Source organism: Callorhinus ursinus, unplaced genomic scaffold, assembly GCF_003265705.2.
Source record: "Callorhinus ursinus isolate GAN/ISIS: 27379988/994484 unplaced genomic scaffold, GSC_fseal_2.0 scaffold1, whole genome shotgun sequence".
NCBI classification, from domain to species: Eukaryota; Metazoa; Chordata; class Mammalia; order Carnivora; family Otariidae; genus Callorhinus; species Callorhinus ursinus.
In genome coordinates, this window is record NW_027397063.1 from 59,610,139 (window position 1) to 59,634,891 (window position 24,753).

Sequence of the window (24,753 nt, forward strand, 5' to 3'; positions counted from 1 at the left end):
AGCCATTTATTTGATAAGACATTTGCAAATATCTTCTCCCATTCTGTCAGTTGTCTTTTGGTTTTGTTGACTGTTTCTTTTGCTGTGCAAAAGCTTTTTATCTTGATGAGATCCCAACAGTTCATTTTTGCCATTGCTTCCCTTGCCTTTGGCAATGTTTCTTTTTTTTTTTTTTAAAGATTTTATTTATTTATTCATGAGAGAGAGAGAGAGAGAGGCAGAGGGAGAAGCAGGCTCCCAAGGAGCAGGGAGCCCGATGCGGGACTCGATCCCAGGACCCTGGGATCATGACCTGAGCCGAAGGCAGACACTTAACCATCTGAGCCACCCAGGCACCCTGGCAATGTTTCTAAGAAGTTGCCGCGGCTGAGGTCGAAGAGGTTGCTGTCTGTGTTCTCCTTTAGGATGTTGATGGACTCCTGTCTCACATTTAGGTCTTTCAACCATGTTGAGTCTATTGTGTGTGGTGTAAGAAAATGGTCCAGTTTCATTCTTCTGCATGTGGCTGTCCAATTTTCCCAACGGCATTTGTTGAAGAGACTGTCTTTTTTCCATTGGACATTCTTTCCTGCTTTGTCAAAGATTAGTTGACCATAGATTTGACGGTCCATTTCTGAGTTCTCTATTCTGTTCCATTGATCGATGTGTCTGTTTTTGTGCCAGTAGCATAATCTCTAGATGACAGCTTTGTAATAGAGCTTGAAGTCTGGAATTGTGATGCCGCCAGCTTTGCTTTTCTTTTTCAACATTCCTCTGGTTATTCGGGGTCTCTTCTGGTTCCATACAAATTTTAAGATGATTTGTTCCATTTCTTTGAAAAAAGTGGATGGTATTTTGATGGGGATTGCATTAAATATGTAGATTGCTCTAGGTAGCATTGACATCTTCACAGTATTTGTTCTTCCAATCCATGAGCATGGAATGTTTTTCCATTTCTTTGTGTCTTCCTCAATCTCTTTCATGAGTATTTTACAGTTTTCTGAGTATAGATTCTTTGCCTCTTTGGTTAGATTTATTCCTAGGTATCTTATGGTTTTGGGTGCAATTGTAAATGGAATCGACTCCTTAATTTCTCTTTCTTCTGTCTTGTTGTTGGTGAATAGGAATGCCACTGATTTCTGTGCACTGATTTTATATCCTGCCACTTTACTGAATTCCTGTATGAGTTCTAGCAGTTTTGGGGTGGAGTCTTTTGGGTTTTCCACATAAAGTATCATATCATCTGCAAACAGAGTTTGACTTCCTCTTTGCCGATTTGGATGCCTTTGATTTCTTTTTGTTGTCTGATTGCTGTGGCTAGGACTTCTAATACTATGTTGAATAGCAGTGGTGATAGTGGACATCCCTGCCGTGTTCCTGACCTTAGGGGGAAAGCTCTCAGTTTTTCCCCATTGAGCATGATATATGCACACAAGTACTTTTTAAAAAAGAGACATCTACATGTACTGACAAGGAAATATCTTCAAGACTCATTGTGAAGTGAAAAAAAGCAAGCTACAGAAGAACAACAGTATAATACAATCCCATGTTTGTTTAAAAACAATTCTGCTTTTCTGAAGTTTCCCCTTTATAACAAAGAGTACAGATCTAGGAAAGGCAGCATAGATTGGTAATCTATAACTCTACCCAGAATGCTTCTTTTAGTATTTTCTAGGAAAACTGAGGTCCTCTTACACACCAAGTGTGTGACAGCTTTGCTTGACAATCTTCTTGTATGCATGTCCCTAGTCAGATTCTTCTCTTCTCTTCCCCTATATGGCCAGCCTAAACTTTCACCCCTCACTGTAAGCCTCTCATTCCTACCCTCTCCTCCTCTCAGTAGGATACTTTTCTATTTTCACTAAAAATAACAAGGCTTGGGGACAAACTGTTACCCTTCTGCCCCAGGGTGTACAAATTTATCCATATATATATATATACACTAATCCTCACTTCTTTCTTCTAGTCTTACAGAAAGGGAGCTTCATCAGCTTCCTGGATCCCAACTTCTCCTCTACCCTAAAGGACTCTGCTCCAATTCCACTTCTTTTATCTTCTCCACCTGCAGCTTCTCCTTCTTTAGATGTTCATGTGCATTAGCCAAGAAGCATACTAAAAGCACTCTATTTAGGAAAATATTCCCTCCAACCCAACTGTACCATTAGCTGCTCTCCTTCCCTCTCATTCCCAGCGTTCAGGGCCAGGCTTTTAAAACATGATTGTTCTATTAAAAAATGATACATGATAAAAAATAACAAAAGATAATCTTTTAAAAATGGATAGTTACACATGCTTTTAACAAATATTATGTATTATATTTTCACGTACTTGACTTAAACAAAGGAAAAGAACTGCTGTCATTTAGGCAAATTCTTCTTTTTTTAGTTTACTCACGGTTTTAAAATATGGCTCTACTGAAATGAAACATATATAATAAACTGCACATATATATAATCAAAGTATATAATTTGGTAAGTTTTAATACGTTGTGATGAAACAATCGCCACAATTAAGATATTCATCACGTCTCCAAATTTCCACACGCTCCATTTTCATAGCATCCCCTTCCCAAACAACCACCGATTTATAGATTAGTTTGCATTTTCTGGAATTTTATACTATATATTTATACAGTATACAATTATCTTGTAAATGGAATCATACAATATATTCTTTAGCCTGCCTGCCTTCATCCAGCATAATGATTTTGAGATTCATCCATGCTGTTGCATGCATCAATAGTTCTTCCTTTCCACTGTTGAGCAGTATTCCATTGTATGGACATACCACCATTTGTTTATCCATTCCCCTGTTAACAGACATTTGGGCTGTTTCCTATGAACATTCACAAGTAAATTTTTGTGTGGTCATATGCTTTTACTTCTCTGAGTACATAGCTAAGAGTGAAATGACTGGGTCATATGGTTTATGTTTAATTTCTAAGAAACTACCAAACCATTTTCCAAAGCGGTTGTACCATTTTATATTCCCGTCAGTAAATTATGCAAGTACCAGTTCCTCCACATCCTCACTAACATCTGGTATAGTCTTTTAAATTTTAGTCATTCTAGTGGGTATGTAGTGTTATATCATCATGGTTTTAGTCTATATTTTCCTAATGATTAACAATGATGAGATTTTCATATGCTTATTTAATAGCCATCTATCTTCTTTGATGTGGTGTCTGTTAAAATATGTTGCCTGTTTTTTGAGTTGTAACAGTTCCTTATACATTCTATATGTACAAGTCCATCAGATATATTTATTGCAAATATTTTCTCTCTTGTTTGCCTCTTTTAGTAATAGTGTCTTTTGAGAAGCAAATTTTAAATTTTGATGAAGTCCAACTTACAAATTTTTTCTTAGATTTTTTGTTATATTTAAGAAATCTTTCCCAACTCAGGATCCCTAAAATTTTTTTCTTATGTTTTCTATAAGTTCTATTTAACTTACTAAGTTTATTTTTTTTAAAGATTTTATTTATTTATTCGAGAGAGAGAGAGAATGAGAGATAGAGAGCACGAGAGGGAAGAGGGTCAGAGGGAGAAGTAGACTCCCCGCTGAGCAGGGAGACCAATGCGGGACTCAATCTCGGGACTCCAGGATCATGACCTGAGCCGAAGGCAGTTGCTCAACCAAATGAGCCACCCAGGCGCCCTAACTTACTAAGTTTAATAAATATTTAAGTTAAATATTAACTTATTTAACCTATATATTAAGATTTGTGATTCATTTCAAGTTAATTTTTATATATGGTGTGAGGTAAAGGTTGAAGTGGTCCTTTCCCTCTCTCCCTCCCTTCCTTTTTCTTTTTTCCTTTTTTTGTATATGGCTCTCCAATCGTTCCAGCACTATTTATTGATAAGATTATTCTTTCCCAATTGAATTTCCTTAGCATCTTAGTCAAAAATTGGGTTACCTTTATTTATTATTATTATTTTTTAAAGATTTTATTTGAGGCCAAGGGAGAGGGAGAAGCAGGCTCCCTGCTGAGCAGGGAGCCAGAGCCAGGACCCCTGAGATTATGACCCAAGCTGAAGGCAGATGCTTAACCGACTGAGCCACCCAGGTGCCCCTAAAAAATCAATTACCTTTATACGTGAGTTTATTTCTGGACTCTATTCTGTTTCAATTATATATCTGTCTATCTTTATACCAGTGCCATACTGTCTTGATTACTATAACTTTATGTCTTGAAATAGGATAGTACCAATTTTGTTCTCCTTTCCCAAAGTTGTTTTGGTTTGGTTATTTTAGATTCTTTGAATTTCCATATAAATTTTAGAATAATCTTTCTAAAAAAAAGGTGCTGGGTTTTCCCCAGAGTCACATAGAATCTATAGATCAATTTGAGGAGAACTAATATCTTAACAACAATAAGTCTTATAATCTATGCATCCAGTTTATCTCTCACTTACACAGGTCTTTTTAATTTCTCTCAGCAATGTTTTATAGTTTTCAGTATATTGGTCTTACACATTTTTAATCAAGTTTATCTCTAAATTGATCATATTTTTGATGCTACTATTAATAGTATTGTTTTTAAATTTCACTTCAAATTGTTCATTGCCAACGTATAGAAATATAATTGCCTTTTGAATATTGATCTCATATCCTGCAACCCTGCTAAGCTCATTTATTAATTCTAGTTGCTTTTTTGTAGATTCTGTAGGATTTTCTACAAAGACTATCATGTCATTTGTGAGTATGACAGCCTGTACTTTAAAAGGCTTTTATGCCCTTTCCTTGCTTTATTGCACTGGTAGAACCTCCAGCACAATACTAAATAGAAATAATAATCACTACTTGCTGGATATCATTCAGACATTTTTTAAGCCTATACAGAGAGAAAAAATTAGCCAAACAGATAATATTACAAATGCTATTTTATAATATTATAAATATTTATTATAAATACTATTTTTATAATATTACAAATACCATTTTAAACTATTATGTATTGAATTTAGGATTACATGATTTTATCTGAAGGAAAAGTAACAACTGAAATCAGAACTAATGAAGTTTAGGCAAATATTTCTCTACTTCATAAAATAGTATTCCTAAATAACCTTAAATAAAGGAAATAGGATATAAAAACATTGATTTTGGAATTTTTATTGTCAAGATAACAAATTCTATTCTGTACCTTAATTTCCACAGTTGTCTTAGTTCTATGTATAGATTCGATGTTTATCTCTAATCCACCCCTTTATTTGACTTCAACTCTTGGTTAGTTAGAATTTGCCATTCAACAATTATTTTTTGTTGTTTTTAAAGGAATCCAAGGGTGCTGCATTTTCTAAGAGTTCTTGCACACTTGAGAGTATGCCTTTAGACTAAAAGGACTGCTGGGCCACATATGAGATTCTTGGGACATACCTTCTTTCCCTTAGATCTTTGTAAATAATGTTCTATGATCTTTGGGTAATGAATATTCCTGTGAAAAGGCTGAGGTCAGCCTGATATTTTTCTCTTTACACATTATTTGCTTTTATTTTGAATGTCTAGAAAAGTTAATTTTATTTTGTCCTTAAGATGTGCTGACTTTATTAGCTTATGTCTTGGTGTGGATCATTTTAATAATTTTCCTGGGATCCTGAATGCCCTACTGATCTGCTGACACAGATTTTTAGTAAATTTCCCTTTATTTACATTATCTTTTAACATTGTCTTTAATCCACTTGTTCTGTTCTCTTTATCAGGAACAGTCATTATGCCAAATTTTGCATTCTTTGTCTTCCATATGTATCTTCTTTACAATAATTTTTAATTATTCTCTATTTTGTTTTGTTTTATTTCTTCAACTTTACCCACCATGCCTTCAGTCATTTAACAAACATTTATCAGAGTGAGGGTTAGGCACAATTCTCAGCACTGGAAATAATAGCAACAAACAAAAGAGAGAAAAATTCAGCCTTCACAAATTCACATAGACAGAAAAGAGGACAGACGTTATCAGAAGCTAAGGGGAGGGAAGAGAGGGAATTACTGTTTAATGGGTACAGAGTTTATGCTGGGGATGAAAAAGTTTGGGGGAATAGAGAGTGGTTATGGGAACACAGCATTATAAAAGTCTTTAATGCCCCTCAAATGTATAGTTACAAAATGGTTAAAAAGATAAATATTATGTCATATATATTTTATCACAAAATAAATAAATTTTTTTTAAAAAGGGTTTGGGAAGAGGAATAAGCTAAAGTTGGTAGGAGACACTGAACTATGAATTTAGTAGCAAATGAAACAGAAAGATTTGGGGGGAAAAAGCAAAACCCCTCAAACAACAAAATCAGCATTCATATTGCTTAGGTTCTAATGGAATATAATAAGTATCGTAACGAAATATAAAAAACCTGACTTCATGTTTGTTTTCATTTTTGTAAGATGTTTTGCTTTTACTTTCCTGATTCATTTTTCTTCTCCTTTGCTGTCTTTTCTCCTTTAAACAGCATTCTCTCTTTTCCTGCTTCTAAGAAGGATTCTATTATCTTTAATTTCCTTGAAACTATGGAATACTTTTTCAAGTTTTCTTGGGTTTTCTTTGAGCAAGTCATCTGGTGATGTTTATTCTTGACCCCCTTTTATCTCTTGTCAGTTTGTTTATTCTGAATGCTATGCAAAGATCTCTCCTACACATTCTTTCTTCCCATGGCTTTTGTGACATCTCTCTCTCCTGGTTTTCCTCCCACTTCCCTACATGCTCCTTCTTGGGTTTCTCTCACAGCTTCCTGCCCCCATGTTCTTTCTTTAAAAAGCTGTTATTCCCCAGCACTTCACCCTTGTCTGGGTTCACACTCGATACCTTCCTGGTGAATCTACCACTTACATGCTGATAACAAATCACTTGTTTTTAATCACCATTGTCTCCAATGCCTACAACAGTGCCAAATCTATAGTAAAAGCTCAATAAAAATGTGTTCAGTGAATAACTCCCCAGTCTTCATTTATATCCTGGATCTTGTTCTGTGCTCCACTTATACCATATATATCTCCAGATGGTCTAAATGACAAATTTGGCATGTCTAAATCTTAACTCACTGGCTCTCCTATATCTTCTATCTCAAAAATAACATGCAATAAACAAATAAACAATATATTCTTCCTTTAGTAGCTTCCATCTGGAAGAACTATGTTACCATCTGTCAAATGATCAAGCCAAAAGACTGAATGCCACCCCTGGCTCCTCCCTCTCATTCCTATTTCATTTTTTTGTTCTGTGTTAGGACATAATGGTCTTATATTTGAGTCTATAGTCAGGAAGTGGTCATGAATTCTAACTTGCCCTGTACATATTAAGGAACTCTTTAGCTCAATGGTTCTTAACTGGAAGTAGTACTCTCTCAACGCTCATGCAGGAAATTTGGGAATGCCAGGGCTTTTGGTGGTCACAATGAATGGGGCACTAGAGACATTTCATGAGTAGGGACCAGGAAAGCTAAATGTTAAGAATGTTATCAGAAGTCCCAAATAAAAACTGTGCAGCCCCAAATGCCAAAAATGACCAAATGCCACAAAAACATTGCACCTGGCTATTTTTTTTAAGCCACAAGATGGCAATAAACTCCAAGAAAGTCCTGAAAGATCACTTTTCTGGCTAAATAGAAACACACAGTTTCTAAATGTCCAAACAGGAAAAAAAAATTTTTTGATTGAAAACACTGAAAAAGGGGCACCTGGGTGGCTCAGTCATTTCGGCTCAGGTCACAATCCCAGGGTCCTGGGATCAAGCCCCACATCAGCTCCCTGCTCGGCGGGAAGCCGGCTTCTACCTCTCCCACTGCCCCTGCTTGTGTTCCCTCTCTTCCTGTCTCTCTCTCTGTCAAAAAATAAATAAAATCTTAGAAAAAAAAATGCTGAAAAACACTACTGAATGAACCTATGTATTCCAACTTACATTTGTAATGGAAATTATGGATGATTCTTTCTAAATTAAGTTACCAAAGAGGCACAAAAATTCCTACCCCTCTGCTGGAAACCTCATTCTACTAAAAAGACAAATTCTTTGTTTTTCAGATATTTCATTTTTAGAAGGTCAAGTAAACAGTGGGAATAGCACGCTATATAATCTTTGTCCTCTAAGGACATAGAGCCAGAAAGATCTCATGCCAAGTCTGAAGAATAAGGTTAAACATTAAACTAATACCTTTTTTAAAAAATTAAAAACAAGCAGTGGACCAATAAAGTAAGTCTCATTTTCCTGAGTGGCTTATAAATTAGCTCCCAAAACAATTCTAAAATGTTTTAAAGAAGGGAAATAAACAAGAACCACTGATACTTCCCATGAGCACAGATTAAAAGAGAAATATTGTGAGACTAAATTCTGGTATGTTTATTTAAAGACACCAATTAGTTGACAGTCGTACCTTTAAAAACACGCTTCTTTCAAATAGCTTCCAGTATACAGTCTGCTATTCCACAAAATACACTTAAATATTGAAGTCCTGAAGTAAAAATAAGTTAGATACTATTTCCTAGCAGAAGCAATGCAGAATGTAGAAATTAAGATAATTTGTTCTCTAAAATCAAACTACCCAGTTTGAATCTTTTTATATATGTGACTTTGGACAAGTTACATAACCTCTCTGTGCCTTGGTTTCCTCATCTGTAAATGAGAATAACATAATATCTACCTCATGGAGACATTCTGAGAATTTAAAGAGATGACATATATAAAGGCATAGGACATTTAGAAACATTCAATAAACGTTAGTAGTAGTAGTAGCTATTACCATTACTATTATATATTTATACATGTTTTTTATTTTGAAAAACCAATGCTATTATGGGTCAGAACTGAAGACAGTACTATTAGAATTTAAGCCCAGCAATCCCATCTTATATCATAGTATCTTAGAGACTAATGATCTTCAGAGAAATAATCCTAAGCAAGTAAATCTCACTAGGTGTCATGCCTTTGCAGTCTCCCGATCCATAAATTTAAGCTCCTCTCCAACTAGGAATCCTATTTTACTGCTTTCTAATTTCTTGAAAATGTTTGTGACAACGTCTACAGCTCATGCAACCATAAACCCCCCTCAGGGCTCACGCACACTGCAGGGCCGCAGAAGCACCGACAATGTATTCTAATTCTGTGCAAAGTACAGACCCTGCGGTAGCGGCCTTGGTGGCCATCACTGAAACATTCAAAGTTAGGATATTGCTAATAATATGTGATTTCCTACATAAGTTAAAACAGCCAAAAAAAAAAAATATCTAAGAATTTAAATGAGTTTTTTCTACGTCTGAGCATGGTGGGGCTACTGGTGTTCACCCCTATCAGGCTCTCCTTTCCTCCCAGAGTGTATGGGCAGTATGGGAAAATTTTATGTCCCAACGCTTTACATTAAGCAGGGCCTTATGCCTCATTTTAGCCTACAAAACAGAAGTAGAAGCAAGACTATCACTTCTGGGCTGGGGTGTGTAGAGTTGGTGCGCCAGATCTGTCCGTGTTCTCTTTTCCCTGAAAAACATGTCTTATGAGACAGGGGCCTCATAAGATGGAGGGAACCTAAACCCTGAGTGATAGAATGAAAGAGGGTCTTGGCATGAAGGAGAAAGAAACTTTGGCCATGCTATGCCACTGAGATTCTAGAGTTTGTTACTGCAGCACAGCCCAGACTAGTCTGACAATGTCCTGAGGAACTTCATTTTTCTCTCTATACCCTACCAACCAACTGACAGTGGAGGCAAAGGAGGTGGGAGAAAATATGTCCTAGCAAGCAGAAGTAATGAAAGAGGAATTAGAGAACGCTGGAAATGGAGAAGTAAAAGTAGAAACACAGTAAACAGTAAATCTATTTTTCTTACAGAGTCCTAGATAGCTCATTTGGCACCTTTGTTCTGGCCATAGGACATCTTTGCATATGACAAAAATATTCAAAGAACAATTAGTACCTGCGTAACTGAGCATTTTCACTTCTTAGTGGTTGCATGGCCAGTGCTATTTCAACTTGAATATTTGTGTTTCCACTTATTGCTGGAAGCAGAGATATACACGCCTCCAATTCTGTAATCAACCTCTGAATTTCCGAATCCTCTATAAAAGAGAGAAGAAATAAGTAATAACAATACCGTAAATTGGTTTTGGATGATTATTCATGTGTATTACTAAAAAAGAAAATTCTTCAGATATGTACATATTTGCTATAAACAAACAGTTCAATTACTTATAATTGTGATGCATATAAATCCTATTTTCCTCTTTCCTGCTCCCTGTATTTGCTTATTCAAAAGAATTCTAAAGAAATTAAATTCAGTGAACTAAAGATTAATTTTCTATCCTAGGATTATTAGTGATTTTTTTCAGTTAGAGTCTAGTAGGAAGACAGCTGACATATCTCCTAGCTCACAATCCCAAAGGACTATTGGACTCCTATCACTGCTGAAGGGTTTCCTAAAATTGATTACAGTAATAACATTTACAACACAACTTTTGATCCTGGCATAAGCAAATAATTCACTTTAGGTGATTCAATTTGGCAAAATATTGAGGGAGGATCTACTCTGATAAGGTTTTATTATTTAATTTTATAAAGCAGATTTAAAACAACTAGCCACACCTAATTTGGTGTCCACATCAGAAGCAGTACCATTTTTGCTATTAATTTCGGGAAGTGGATGGTTTAAGAGGTGGCAAACAGACACAGGGAGAAGGTGGATTTTAGATCTTTTGTCCTTTTATAATTGCCCCTTCATTTCCATTCAAATTTTCTGTGGACTAAAAACATTTAATAATTATATTTACTTTCTTATACCCAAAAGAGGTAGAAAGTATACTCTAAATTACAACACTTTACTCAATCCCACGGGTATTTTAACACCCTGATGTAAATAAAGTACACGTACACAGTGAACATCTGTGACCAACTGCTGAGAAGTTCCCTACCAATCCTTTGTAGAGTGGTTTTGCTCATAAGCATTGGAGGCAGAGACCTGGGCTCCACCATTTTCTAGCAATGGAACTTTAGTCAAATTACTTAACTTCCCAAAGTCTAGATTTCTTGATAGTTAAATAGAGATACCAATACCTCATGGAATTGTTGTGAGGATTAAATGAGATAATGCATATAAAACACTCAGCACAGTGCCAAGCACATGGTAAATACTCAATAAATGACAATATTGTTACTCTTATTATTATTCTTACCGTGATTATTTGGTTAAGAGAAGAGTAATAAACTAAAGGTCTGAAAACACGGAGATTTTAATATATTAAGCCTTCAGATTAATAGTGCTATGTTCCTATAACACATTTTAAGATTTGGAATCTCTTTTTGTCAATCTGCAAATATTAGGTATTCAGTCAGTGCTGCCATAATCAATTACTGTGGTTTCTATGGTTTCTAAGATGACAAATCTGTAACTCACTCCAAGTGAAAGCTATTATTTAGCATATACACATAATGAAAACAAATAAATATGACTTGGCTCAAATATCTCATAACTCCACCTAAGACATTTTTCTTGATTTAATTAAAAAAAAAAACCCAAAAGTAAACTGAAAACGGCATTAAAAGGTTTGGATTACTTCTCAAAGTCAGATTTGTTAAATGTTATAACACCTGGTTATTAAAGAAATGATGGGAAGAAAATCTCTGCATCTTTTTAAAACAGGAAAAATCACCAGTCTAGTCTAGGGAGTTAATCATCTTTAGGGCTCTTCTAACCCCTAAAAGTTTATGGCTATAAATTCTCTTTGGTTGAATCTTTTCAAGGTCCTTTTGAATCAAGCAGAATGAATACACACTTGCAAGTAAAAGACTGTTCAATATTCTCTTGTACATTTCAAATCCACAGGAAACAAGAGATCAAAACCTAAAAAGTAACAATAAAATAGGCAGAACTCACTTCCTTATTAGCTCAAGACATATTTCTGTGGAAAATACCACAAACGCCATGTCGACTATTCTAAATATAAATGATGACTAAATAATATGACACTGCTGTTTAGCATTAACACCCCGCTACAGAAAATTATTTTAAATGTGCTCATATACCTTGCTCTGCTAGCAGGGCCTTGAGCTCTCCCAATAAATACTTTATAGTTCTGGCTTTTTCGGCACTCTGGTTCACATTTTTTGCCTTCTGCACATCCTTTATTCTTGAATCTCGCATGTGTATGTTTAAATCCTTTCCTTCACTTGTGACTTCTCCAATTTGTTCTTTGGCACATTTGTCTTCATTACTGGACAGGAAAGCTGGTGGCAACAGAGTGGGGCTTTGGCGAATCTGACTGTCCGGATGAGAATGCAAGAGATTCATGTATGTTTGAAAACACTTTAGTAGGTCTGGTTCCTTAGGAACTCCTTGCTGTGGCAGAATTCCATTAATAAGACCCAGCTGCTGAAATGGTGGAACAGTTGGTTTGTCTGTTTTAGGCAGGCTACATGGAACGCCAAGACCAGTACTGAAGGAATTCTGTAGAACATCAGTACAGTTCACAGAAACTGTTTTACTTTGTGATGCAAACTGGTTGTCACCATCAGTCTGAACCTCCTACAGATAGAAAAAACAAGTTAAGCCTTCAAAAATATAAGCATTGACTTGTAGGCATTAACTATAATAAACTCAAACCAGAAATATTAGAAAATGACTTTTGCAGGATGGAGTTATAGCTTACCAGTGAGTAAGCTGGATTTCCCTTGAGTACAATGTTCTAGTTTTTTAAAGCTTATTAATTAGTTCACTCTGCAATATGGGAACATTATAAAGCCATGGCTAAAATAAACTGTTTGCAAATCTCTCACACGGTTTAAAGGCATCAAAAATCAGTCCACCTTGGGACTAAAACAAACTTCCACTTTGGGAAATTGCATTGCAAGAAAATAAGCTCAAACATACAAAAAGCTTTTGCACAAATATGTTTACAGAAACGTTATGGTAGTAAAAAACTGTTACTTAAATGTCCTACCAGAGGGGAGTAGTTACGTGGACTATAGTATATCCACTAAATAGAGTATTAACATATTAAAAATTTACAAAAGGTATGTTGAGAAACATGTTTACAATAAAATGCTAAGTAGAAAAGGTAGTATATAAAACTGTATAATTTAATTATAACTATATATATATATTTAAAGATTTTATTTATTTATTTGACAGAGAGAGAGAGAGAGCACAAGCAGGGGGAGCTGCAGAGGGAGAGGGAGAAGCAGACTCCCTACTGAGCAGGAAGCCCCACATGGGGCAAGATCCCAGGACCGTGGGATCATAACCTGAGCTGAAGGCAGGTGCTTAACCAACTGAGCCACCCCAGTGCCCTTATGACTATATTTTTAAAAGAAAGCAAACTTAAATAAAAACCAGAAAACAAAACCAGAGAATTAAATGATTGGCAAGCACTCTATCAATATGTTAACAGCAAATGTGCTTAATTGGTAGGTATGGGTGATTTCTTTTTTCTGATGATCTCTTTCCTCCGACCCCCACCCTTACCATTATCCTTAATGAATGGGTAAAACTTTTCTAGTAAAAAATAATTTGAAAAAATAATGCATTATCAATCAGTAAACTCAATTTTTTCTCTTAAGGTGATGATTTCTCAAAGCAAATAATTACTTGTATAATGTATAAACTGTACCCACAGAATGAACCATTGGAGGGCAGGATGGATGCTGTGGTAACTGGACTGGGGTGGAGGTAGATAAGCCATAACTAGAATGTAGAGTTGCCTGAGATTCTAAAAGGTAAGAGGACAAAAAGTTATCACATCTCATAATGCTTTTACAATAAGTAGGCAACTTAATTAGAGTTTATATTCATGCTTTTTAAAATATCATTCATACTAACCAGAATCAGACATGGTCTGGCAAGGTACAGTAGGAATTCCATTAGGGTTGTTCTTTGAAGCCAAGTTATTCATCAGTGACATTTGAGTCTGCACATGCTCACAGAGGGCTTGGTATATTATGGGTGAATACATTCTATAGTGATCTTGCAATGACCAATTTTGTGGTATATCTGATGAGTCTCTCTCACTTCCAGCAGAAGCTTCATTAGGTATATGTTTCTTATTATCTGAAGATACTAATACGGAAGAAGGGAAAACAAATTCTTGAAATATGATTCTTTAATTACCATAAAATATTAGGGAAGAAAAGACTCTCAGAAATAGCTCAATTTACCATCTACTTTATAGAAGGGCTTTACCACTATCACCCCCTAAAGAAAATCACCTCAAATTCTCTTTTAAAAGTAGTTAATGAATTGTGTACGTTCTCCAGTCAAAAATTATTTTTACCACATCTTTAAAATCTCTATTAAATGGTATCTATAAACTCTCTCCTACAATTACAAGACCCCTCTTTATGGGTGTTATTTCTAAAATCTAACAAAACTCATTCACCTTGCTTCTTGTCCAGTTCATGCTCTCAGTGGAAAATAGAATAAGAGAGACAGGAAACTGTTACAATTTTGATACCTGGACCGTTAAAAAAAAAATCAAGAGCTTTGAGAGCAAGAATAAAAGTGTACTTAATCTACACACTGGGCCCTTGACAAAATCTTAAACCTGGCATTTAAAGTTGAGTAATAAACCTACTTACAATATATACACATAAAATGACTTTAAGACAATTAGTATCTATAAGTATGCGCATGAAACACAACCAATTTGTGGTTACTTATGGAATTAAGTGGCAAGGAGAACAAAGATAACTCTATATATACCTCATAAATGTCATTCTGAGTTTGAACCTTTTCGTCTACAAAACCCAGTCTGTCACTTTTTCTACTCTTCTTCTTGAGAAAGTGATGGTAAACAAAGTAACTAGCCAGTAGTTAGAAGCAGAATAGAGAAAGAGAAGCATAAATAAACACACACATACACGCCTGAATAACCCACATATTAAAATGAAAGACCAACTGCATACGCCCAATAATTTATCAAAACCCTCAGAATTAAAGATTATATATATATATATTTTAAGATTTTATTTACTTTTAAAGTAATCTCTACACCCAACATGGGCTCGAACTCACAATCCCAAGATCAAGAGTCACACACTGCACTGACTGTGTCAGCCAGAAGCCCCAAAGATCATATTTAAACAAAAAAGAGAAAAAAATACTTACAAATTTCCTTCCGGACTCCTGAAGGAACATGTTTTTCATGTCCTTTCTTTTTAGCTCCAAATCTTTTGCCTTCTAAGAATCTGGGATTATATCTATTTTCGGAATATGCTATTTCTGAACCTATTAATAATTAAAACAAAAATTCATTTGCATTAAGAGAATTATTTGAGAAAAGGTGATTGGCAAAGAGGTATTTAAAAAATTGAAAAACCTGAATCTTCATTTCTCAAAATGTCCTGCAGCAAAGAAGCACAACCATCAAGCCCTTGTACAGTTTCAGTCTGTAAGGAGAAAGCCATTTAGAAATGCATAGGCAAAATTTTAGTGCAGAGGAAAAAAAAACAAATTATGTAGTTTTAAAATTTCTTTCTTCAGAAGCAATTTATTATTGGTAGAAATATTTTAAAGCAAAAAGCCTTCAATACTTTACCTCTGAATTTTTATTCCCAGTTCTTAGTTTTTAACCTGAAAATTAATTATAATAATGTATATTGTATCTCCTCAGTTTAATCTTACCTGACTTTCTGAATCAGAATGGATAGCATAGCCAGAATCTGCATTAAAACGTGATATCTTTCTTAAATGGGTCCTAGAAAACAAGTTCATTAATATTTTCACAAATACTACAAAACTTTTTTTCCAAAATATATTAATAAGTAGTCATTTTCTTCCCAGCAAAGGTTGGATAAGAGAGCTTGTCCATAAAATGGACTTATATAGGATTTTATAATGACTTTAAGGACTGTTAAACACTAGAATGATCCACATGAGTAGATATGGAAGGTTCCTCCCCAGAGTCTGTGAAGGTAGAGACCCATCTAGTTTCCTGGGGCAGGCAAAATTTAGTGCAGCCCAAAGACCTGAAAAGTTTCTTGAGATTTTCTGAAGTTGTAAACTTCTTTAAGTACTTACCCTTTCTTTCCATTTGTTAATTTAGCAGGTCCGGTGTGTTTTCCTGAAGATAACACCTATGATATAATGCATTATATTATAGTAAATATACAAATATTGTTCTATTATATTCTCAGTAGGCTGTCTTTTGACATAACCTGAAATGTTGTTTCCTTTCTTTTTGTGGTAAAAACATGACATAAAATTTACCATTGTAGCCATTTTTTAGTGTACAGTTCCATGACATTAAATATAATCACACTGTGTAACCAACACTACCACCCATCTCCAGAATCTTCTCATCTTGCCAAACTGAAATTCTATACCCATTAAACATTAACTTCCCACCCACTCTTGTCCCCAGCCCTGGGCAACCACCCTTCTAATTTCTGTCTCTATGAATTTCACCTCTCTAGGAAGCTCATATAAGTGGAATCATACAGTATTTTTCCTTTTGTGACTAGCTTATTTCACTTCACCTAATGTCTTGTAGCAAGTGTCAAAATTTCCTTCCTTTTTAAGGCTGAATAATATTCTATTTGATGTATATAGCATGTTGTTAATTTTTTATAAATGTGATATATCCTATAAATCCATAATTACAATTGAACTCTTACTAATAGTTTGTTCTACATAAAATGTCAAGCAAACAGCACATATATTTGTTCCTTGTATCTGTGTAAGCTGAAAATGAAATTGAAGTATTATTTTAACCAGAAGTATCTAATAGAGTTAAGTTTGGACTATATTCAATCTGAGCATGTCCTACACTCCCCAAGTCTTCAAAACATAAAGTTAATTCAACATGTAGCATAGAGTTCATAACTCTGATTCTATTTATCCACATTATTTAGAATGCCTGACAAGACCAACCCATGAAAACTTGTTATCTACATTTCACTCTTAGTTTCTTCTCAAACTCATATGACAATATTTTTTAAAACAATTTTATTTTTAAATATAACAATTTGAACTATTTGTTAATTATTAAAAGTAAAATAAGTGGGCTACTTTTGTGTACAAGAAAAAAATGCACTTGCTTTAACGTGCATCCAATATCTTGAAAGTTAGGCAAGTAAAAGTTCATTGTGTTTGCCTCTGGGGAGAGAAAATGAGAATCTGGGGGACAGAGCAAGAAGGGAGACTTTCTATGGTATACCTTCTTACATCTTAATAACAGGTAACTATAATCTCTATTTAAAATATAATTTAAAAAGGATTTTATTTATTTGCCAGAAAGAGAGCGAGCGAGTACAAGTAGGGGGAGTGACAGGCAGAGGGAGAGCAGGGTCCCCGCTGAGCAAGGAGCCCAATGCAGGGCTCGATCCCAGGACCCTGGGATCATGACCTGGCTGAAGGCAGACGCTTAACTGACTGAGCCACCCAGGTGTCCCTAAAATAGAATTTTTAAAAGACAAGTTAAATTCCCTACTCACTCCCTCATTTCACCGTTGAGAAGTAGTCACCACTGTTGGCAGTTAACATTTATGGTTTCTCTTGACATGTTACATATTTCCTCCCAAGAAAGCTTTCAGCAGTAACTATTAAACTATCTGGAATTATATGCAACTGAGAGCACATTTTAAAAATTGGGTTAATAGAGTTACACTTCTCCTTGAGATAACTTGGGATATCATGGAGTCATAAGGCCAGCAATGAGAACCAACACCGTAGGAAATAAGACCCTATGTGGTGTTGCTCTGCTGGTCCCTGCATGACATCCGTAGGGTCTTTCCCATTGGTACATACATATGTTGGTGTTCTGGCCAGAATCATAATAAAATTCCAAACCATGGCGCTGCTATGTTCTGGACCAAGTCCAAAAACACCTACCACAATTATTTTATTTCAAAATTTTTAAAAAAGTATACAGAGGTAAACACATGGCATAATTGTAGAATAACACAATATTTCTCTAAAAAATATACATGAGGTTATATTACAGAAAACAAGGTAATGAAAATTACCCAGGATAAAAGCAACAGTAGCTATAATAATGGCACATCTCCATCAAAACTTTTTTTTGTAATTTTTATTTTGAAATAACAGTACAAAGAATTTCTGTATACCTTTACCCAGATTCCCCAACTGTTGATATTTCACTGTATCTTCCATGTTCTCTCAAAATATATATATTAACACAATATATACAGTACAAAAAAATATATATAAATAGTATTATTGTTTTTCTGAACCATTTCAGGATAAGTTGCAGGTATGATATTAAATACTTATTCCTAAATATTTCCCAAGAACATGGTCACTTATATAACCACAGTATAATTATCAAAACCAGGAAATCAACATTGATACTGTATTATAAATTACAGACCTTATTCACATTTTGCTGATTATTCCAATACTGTCCTTTATAAAAAATAATGCTAGTACATGTGCAATGCCAGGATCATATGTTGCATTGAATTGTCACACCTCACTAGTCCCCTTTAATCTGGAATAGTTCCTCAGGTTATCACTGTCTTTTATAAGCTTCACATATTAAAAATACAAGCCAGTTATGTTGTAGAATGTCCCTCCGGACATTTAGACTTGTCTGATTTTCCCTCATGATTAGATTGAGGTTGTACATTTTTGGCAGAAATACCACAAAAGGTAAGTTTTGTCTGTCTTAATGTGAGTAAGCACATGGTATCAATTTTCCCATTACAGATGATGTAAACTTTGATTATTTAAGATGGTGTCTGCCAGGTTTTTCACTGTAAGGTTACTATTTTTACCTTTGTATTAAGCATTTAATGGGCAGATACTTTGAGATTATGCAGACTTCCTATTCATTAGACTTTCACCCAGTAGTTTTAGCACCCATTGATGATTCTTGCCTTAATCCACTTGTTTGTGAAAGGGTGACTTGTCTAACTTACATCATTCCTTCTACATTTATTAGTTGGCATTCAACTCTAGGTAAGCACTTTTCCTTGTTTGTTAGTATGGACTCATTCTTATTTTATTCAATGGATTATGATCCATTATCATCATTATTTAAAATATTTTGATGCTCCATTGTCCCAGATTCTGTCAGTGGTAGTCTTTTCAAACTGGCTCTTGTGTCATTTTAATAGGTCCCCACTATTTTTTGAGTAATTCCTTACTTTCTGCAACAAGGTGCTCTGGGCTCATCCTTTGGTTTTGTTTTTTCATTGTAGTAAGAACACTTAACATGAGTTCTCCTTTCTTCACAAATTTTTAAGTGCACAATACCATATAGTTAACTACATGTATGATGTTGTACAGCAGATCTCTAGAACTTATTTATCCTGCATAACTGAAACTTTATATCCATTGAATAGCAACTCCCCAAATCCCCCCACCTCCAGCCTCTGGCATCTGCCATTCTGCTCTCTGCTTCTATGGATTATGACTATCTTAGATCCCTTATATAAATGGAATAATGCAGTATCTGTCCTTTTGACTGGCTTATTTCACTTAGCATAATATCCTTAAGGTTCATCCCTGTTGCATATGGCAGGATTTTTCCTTTTTTAAGGCTGAATAATATTCTACTGTGTGTATATAGCACATTTTTTTTTATCCATTCATCCATCAGTAGACATTTAGGTTCCTTCCACATCTTGGCTACTGTGAATAATGCTGCAATGAACACAGAAGTGCAAATATCTCCTTAAAATCGTATTCTTTTGTATAAAAACCCCGGAGTAGAATTTCTAGATCGTATAAGAGGTCTATTTTTAACTTTCTGAGGAAATGTTATGCTATTTTTTATAGCAGCTGCACCATTTTACATTTTCACCAACAGTTTATAAGGGTTCCAATTTCTCCATATCCTTGCCAATGAGAACTGCCATCCTAAAAGGTGTGAGGTGTTATCTCACTGTGGTTTTGATTTGCATTTCCCTAATGACTAGTAATGTTGAACATCTTTTCATGTGCTTACTGGCCTTTTATACATCTTCTTTGGAGAAATGTCTATTCAAGTCCTTTGCTCATTTTTTAATCAGGTTATTTGGTTTTTTGCTATTGAGCTGTAGGAGTTCCTGATATATTTTGAATATTAACCCTTTAGTAAACAGAGGGTTTACAAATCTTTTTTTCCACTCCCTAAGTTGCCTTTTCACTCTGTTGTTTCCTTTACTCTGCAGATGCTTTTTATTTTGATGTATCCAGGCTCATCTTATAATTTTCCTGCTTCAGCTGTGGAGTTGACCATTCCTCCATGAAGTCATGGTGCCTTTTAGTGGACAATGGTATTTAGAAACCAAGATCTAGGCATTAGATATTGCTACTGGGACTTCTAATCTTTTTTCATATCAATTATTTACTTAGTCATAATGCCTAGCTAGTTACAAAAAAGTAAATCTTATGGTTTTATTTTTAAATCTGTTTCCATATTAGCATACCTTCAAATTTTCTTTTAATGGTTGTATAGTATTTCTTTGAGTGGAAGTAATATAACATGTCCTAGGTTTGCTTCATATTTTTCACAATTGAAAAACAAGCCTGACATAAACCTCCCAATATACAGAAAAAAGCCTTTTCATAGTCAGGATTAAAAGCTTATTTATTTGGTGAAAGGCCATTATTCATTTAATAGCCCTTGACACAAATTACAAAAATACTCTCCAAAAGGAGTGCCTCAAATCACAACGCATGAGACAATCATTTTGTTTTATCTCACATTTACTACCACTGGGTATTATCATTAAACTATTTTTCTTTGCTATTTGAGAAAAATATAAGCTTTTCTTACAAGTTATATCTCCTACCAACAAGTACAAGATAAAATTACATTTGTAGAATAATTTAGAGTATCCCAAAGTCTTTCATTTCCATTTAATCCACACCCCATGATTTATTATTTCTGTGAAGTAGGAACCCAAATTTCAGAAAGGAGGCTTGTTCAAAGTCATACATCTGATTAAATATAGTGTAATGTTTAAAAGAATGGACTCTGGCAGCAGCTTTGTAGGTCTGAATCCTGCTGCACTGCTAATGAGTTTTGTAACTACAGGAAAATTATTTGAACTCTTCGTTCCTCACTTTCCTCATCTATAAAATGGAAATGATAATAGTATCTACCTCATAAGGCTATTATGAATATTAAATGAATTATGTGTACTATGTAAAAATACTTAAGAGTAGCATCTGTCACACAAGTGCTACCTAAATGTTAGCTATTCTTATCGTTAAGATGGTTGTAAACTGTTTTTAAGGGGACCAAATTTTGTTGCATATTTACGCCAAGAGTGAAACAGATGTTTTACCAGGTTCTCTCATTTAATCTCCCCAATTCTTTGAGGCAGAATGATACCTATTTACACCTATTTTATAGCTAAGGGAAAGGAGACTTGGAGAAGTAAAAAGTACTTTGCTTAATGTCACTACCACAGTAGTGGCAGACTGGGAATCTGAATCTGTAGGTGACCAGGATTACAAAAACCATGTTTTTCCCCCCTTTCTGACTGCACATACTCTTGAGTTTACTCAACATAAGAGATCTAAAAGGGTGAAGATGGTCAGGAAGTACTCATGAAGAAAGTCTTTTGAGGGGCACCCAGGTGGCTCAGTTGTTAAGTGTCTGCCTTCCACTCAGGTCATGATCCCAGGACCCTGGGATTGAGCCCCATATCAGGCTCCCCGCTGGGTGGGAGGCCTGCTTCTCTCTCTCCCACTCCCCCTGCTTGTGTTCCTGCTCTCGCTATCAATCTCTGTCAAATAAATAAATAAAATCTTAAAAAAAAAAAGTTTTGAGCCAGGTCTTGAAAAAAAGCGTAAGATTCACATTAATGGGGAAGACAGCATTATAGGTGAATTGATAAATGAAGGGAGATTTAAAAAAAAATACAGAAAGAGAGGTGGATATATTTAAAGAGGAGTAAGATCACTCTAGAAAGTGAGTCTCTGTGAGAAATAGTTGATTCATTACCTGAAAATCTACTATACACCAGGTGCTGTCCTAAGCCTTGAGGATATAGAGATAAATGGTGTAATAAGGGAGATAGACATACTGGCAATGTCTCTCGCCTGAAAAGCAGTTTGATTCTGGTTAGCACAGAGCACAAAAGGGGCGGCAAGGAACACCCAAACAACGGGGATGTACGAGTGCTAGGCAAGCCTTCTGTAAGTGGTCCTCGAGCTGAGGAGGAGATGGAGAGTGGAGGTACCAGGAATAGAAGAGGATTCTAAGCAGGACAGAAAAGAAAGTGCAAAGGCATGGAAGCATGAGGGGGCATGGGGCATCTAGGACATGCAGAACAAACAGGTGAACAGTGCTGGATACTTCAGGAATGGAGGCGGGGTCCGGTAAGGAATGCACTAGTGGGATCAAAAAACGGCTGTGTTGACAGGCCAAAGAACTGAGATTTTTACTTTGAAACCAAAGTGTTCGTGTCAATTTTTAAGCAGAAAAGTGAATCATTTAGTTACAACGAGGGGCATGCATTTGAGAAAGGTAGGGTTGAAGGCGGGGCACTAATTGGGAGACGTCCGTTTTTACTAGTGGTAAAATAACCAGCAATTGTGACGGAGGACCAGCTAATAGCTGCACTAGGTGGAACAGCCGAGAACCTGGGTTTGATGCGACAATGTACTGAGCCTTGGAGAGGTTCCTCCACTCAGGGCGGAGGCTAGACTCGAACCCGCGCCCCACACCAAAGCCAGCACTCTGGCGACTACTACGATTAAAACAGAATATACATCTATGGACGGAGCGGCTGTTAGGATGTTAAGATTGGGTGTCCCCCCAGTTCCCCTTTCTCAGCATTTTAAATGCCGCCGCATTGTCTTTGTTTTTACTTTTTTCAGAGTTTTGCACTTCTCCCGGCACTAGAACCCCCTCAATCCCTCTCTACCCCCATGGTGGACGCCTCAGGTCCGCAGCCCTCACCTGGCCAGCTCGAGATCCGGACCTGACCATCTCTCGCAGCCTCAGAGAAGCCCACACGGAGGGAAGTAAACCCGCCCGATAAAAGGAATTAACCGCCGCGGACTCCCGGCCCCCCTTGGCCCGCCCCCCAAGCTTCCGCTTCCGGGAAGGAGCCCGCCGAATCCCGCGCCTCATAGTTTCGGGAGTGCAGCCGAGGCCTCTCCAGTACTCCCAGCGCACCGCTCTGGGCGTGCGCAGTCGACCCCTCCCAGCCGCCTGCTCGTCACACACACGCAGGGAGCGTGGGAGAAGCCCACAGAATGCGAGCGGGGCAGGGCGGGACGGGGCCGGGGGGGAGGGGGGCGGGGCCGGCCGGGAGGGGCGGGGCCGGCCGGGAGGGGCGGGGCCGGCCGGGAGCGGCTCGGAGTGTGCGCGGGGCTGAGGAGTCCCACCCCTGAACACCTGAAAGAATTGAGTTCACTGTCCTTTTGCGAAGGCGTCTGGTGCAGGACAGGTGCCCTGCACGAGCCGGGGGGAAGTGGCGACAGGCATTCTCCAGGGCCAGAGGAAGGGACTGAGGAAGAGGGCGGTTAGGTTTTAGAAGGAATTGGTTCGTTCTGTGTTTTGTGTGCTATTTTGAATGACTTTGTTTTTGATAGTCAATAAAAATCAATCCTCGGTCTGGTTATCTTTGCGTAATTCTGATGGCAATTTCAAAATTATTCACTGTGGCCCTTGATCTCAGAATGATGCTCATTAATTGGGATTTTTGTTTTACTTCCATGCATAGTTGTTTACTCTTCAATCGAGGTAATTACTGTTAATGAAGAATGACTCAGTGTTCCTATATTAGCATGCTTCACGGTTTTTAATGGGAATTAGTCTTTAGTGTTTAAGACATTGAGTTTTGGGTTAATGTTTTAAATCGAATTGGGGAGAAATTAAATAACCCAACTGATTACATTTTTAATAGGAAGAAGAGCTACGTTTTGAAAGTCTTAGTTAAAATAAAAATCCAAAACCTAAAATCATACTGATTTGGGGAAACTAGGTATTTAATAAATTTAGCTTTGTATTGAATTAGACTTGAAAACCTCTCCCTTCTTCATCCCTCTCCTGTAAGTGTTTAACATAGTTAACTTGGGATTACAAAGTTTTTTCCTTAAGTTGACTTGATTTTTAGAAACTTACACTGATTTTTCTTAATACATGCTTATTTTAGAAAATAGAGATAAGAAATCAAAAATCATCCATAATCCCAGAGAGTACCACTCTTAGCAGTTTGGTGCATTCCCTTCTTGATTTCTCCCAACTGTATATATATATATATGTATAAATATATTAAAACAACAAGATGATATGATGCATATTATTGTAACATGAGAGTTTTAATATCAACATCGATTCTCAGTAATTTACAATTACAAAATGGCTGCCTGGTGTGCCATTTTCCTACTGTTTGGAATTTTATGCTCCTCCCCCTCCTTTTTGTTTGTCTGCTTTTTGGTTTTCCCCTTTTTCCCCTCTTTTTTAGCTTTTAAGGTAATAGCTTCCAGTGTTTTTTGTCTTTATTTTCTCACCTTTTTTTTTACTGTGGTAAAATACACAAAACATAAAATATACATCTTAGCCATTTTTAAGTGCACAATTCAGTGGTACTAAATACATTCATAATGTGCAACGTCACCACCATCATCTCCAGAACTGTTTTCATCTTATGAAAGTCAAACTGCCTACCCATTAAACAACTCCCCATTCCATCCACCCCACGCCCAGGAAGCCCCGGCAAACACCATTCTGCTTTCTGTCTCTCTGATTTTGATAAAGTGCCTCGTATACACAAGATCATAGAGGGGCGCCTGGGTGGCTCAGTAGGTTAAGCGTCTACCTTGGGCTCAGGCCATGATCCTGGGGTCCTGGGGTGGAGTCCTAGGATGGAGCCCCAAGCCCTAGGTTTGGCTCCCTGCTCC

At 36.4% G+C, this 24,753-nt stretch overlaps 1 protein-coding gene across 2 annotated transcripts in view; it reads right to left on the bottom strand.

Annotated features, from left to right (window-relative positions):
• The window catches only part of CCDC14 (coiled-coil domain containing 14), a 55,731-nt gene extending 32,818 nt beyond the window's left edge, over positions 1 to 22,913 (bottom strand). For both annotated transcript variants that reach the window (XM_025875432.2, XM_025875421.2), the window contains exons 1-9: positions 22,805 to 22,913; positions 15,964 to 16,019; positions 15,568 to 15,640; positions 15,263 to 15,332; positions 15,052 to 15,171; positions 13,768 to 14,004; positions 13,563 to 13,657; positions 11,976 to 12,474; positions 9,874 to 10,015 (exon numbers count right to left, since the gene is read on the bottom strand). In XM_025875432.2, coding sequence (XP_025731217.2) covers positions 9,874 to 10,015; positions 11,976 to 12,474; positions 13,563 to 13,657; positions 13,768 to 14,004; positions 15,052 to 15,171; positions 15,263 to 15,332; positions 15,568 to 15,640; positions 15,964 to 16,019; positions 22,805 to 22,834 — 1,322 coding nt within the window. In that variant the 5' untranslated portion in view covers positions 22,835 to 22,913. The remainder of the gene's footprint in view (positions 1 to 9,873; positions 10,016 to 11,975; positions 12,475 to 13,562; positions 13,658 to 13,767; positions 14,005 to 15,051; positions 15,172 to 15,262; positions 15,333 to 15,567; positions 15,641 to 15,963; positions 16,020 to 22,804) is intronic.
• Positions 22,914 to 24,753: the final 1,840 nt, after the last annotated feature.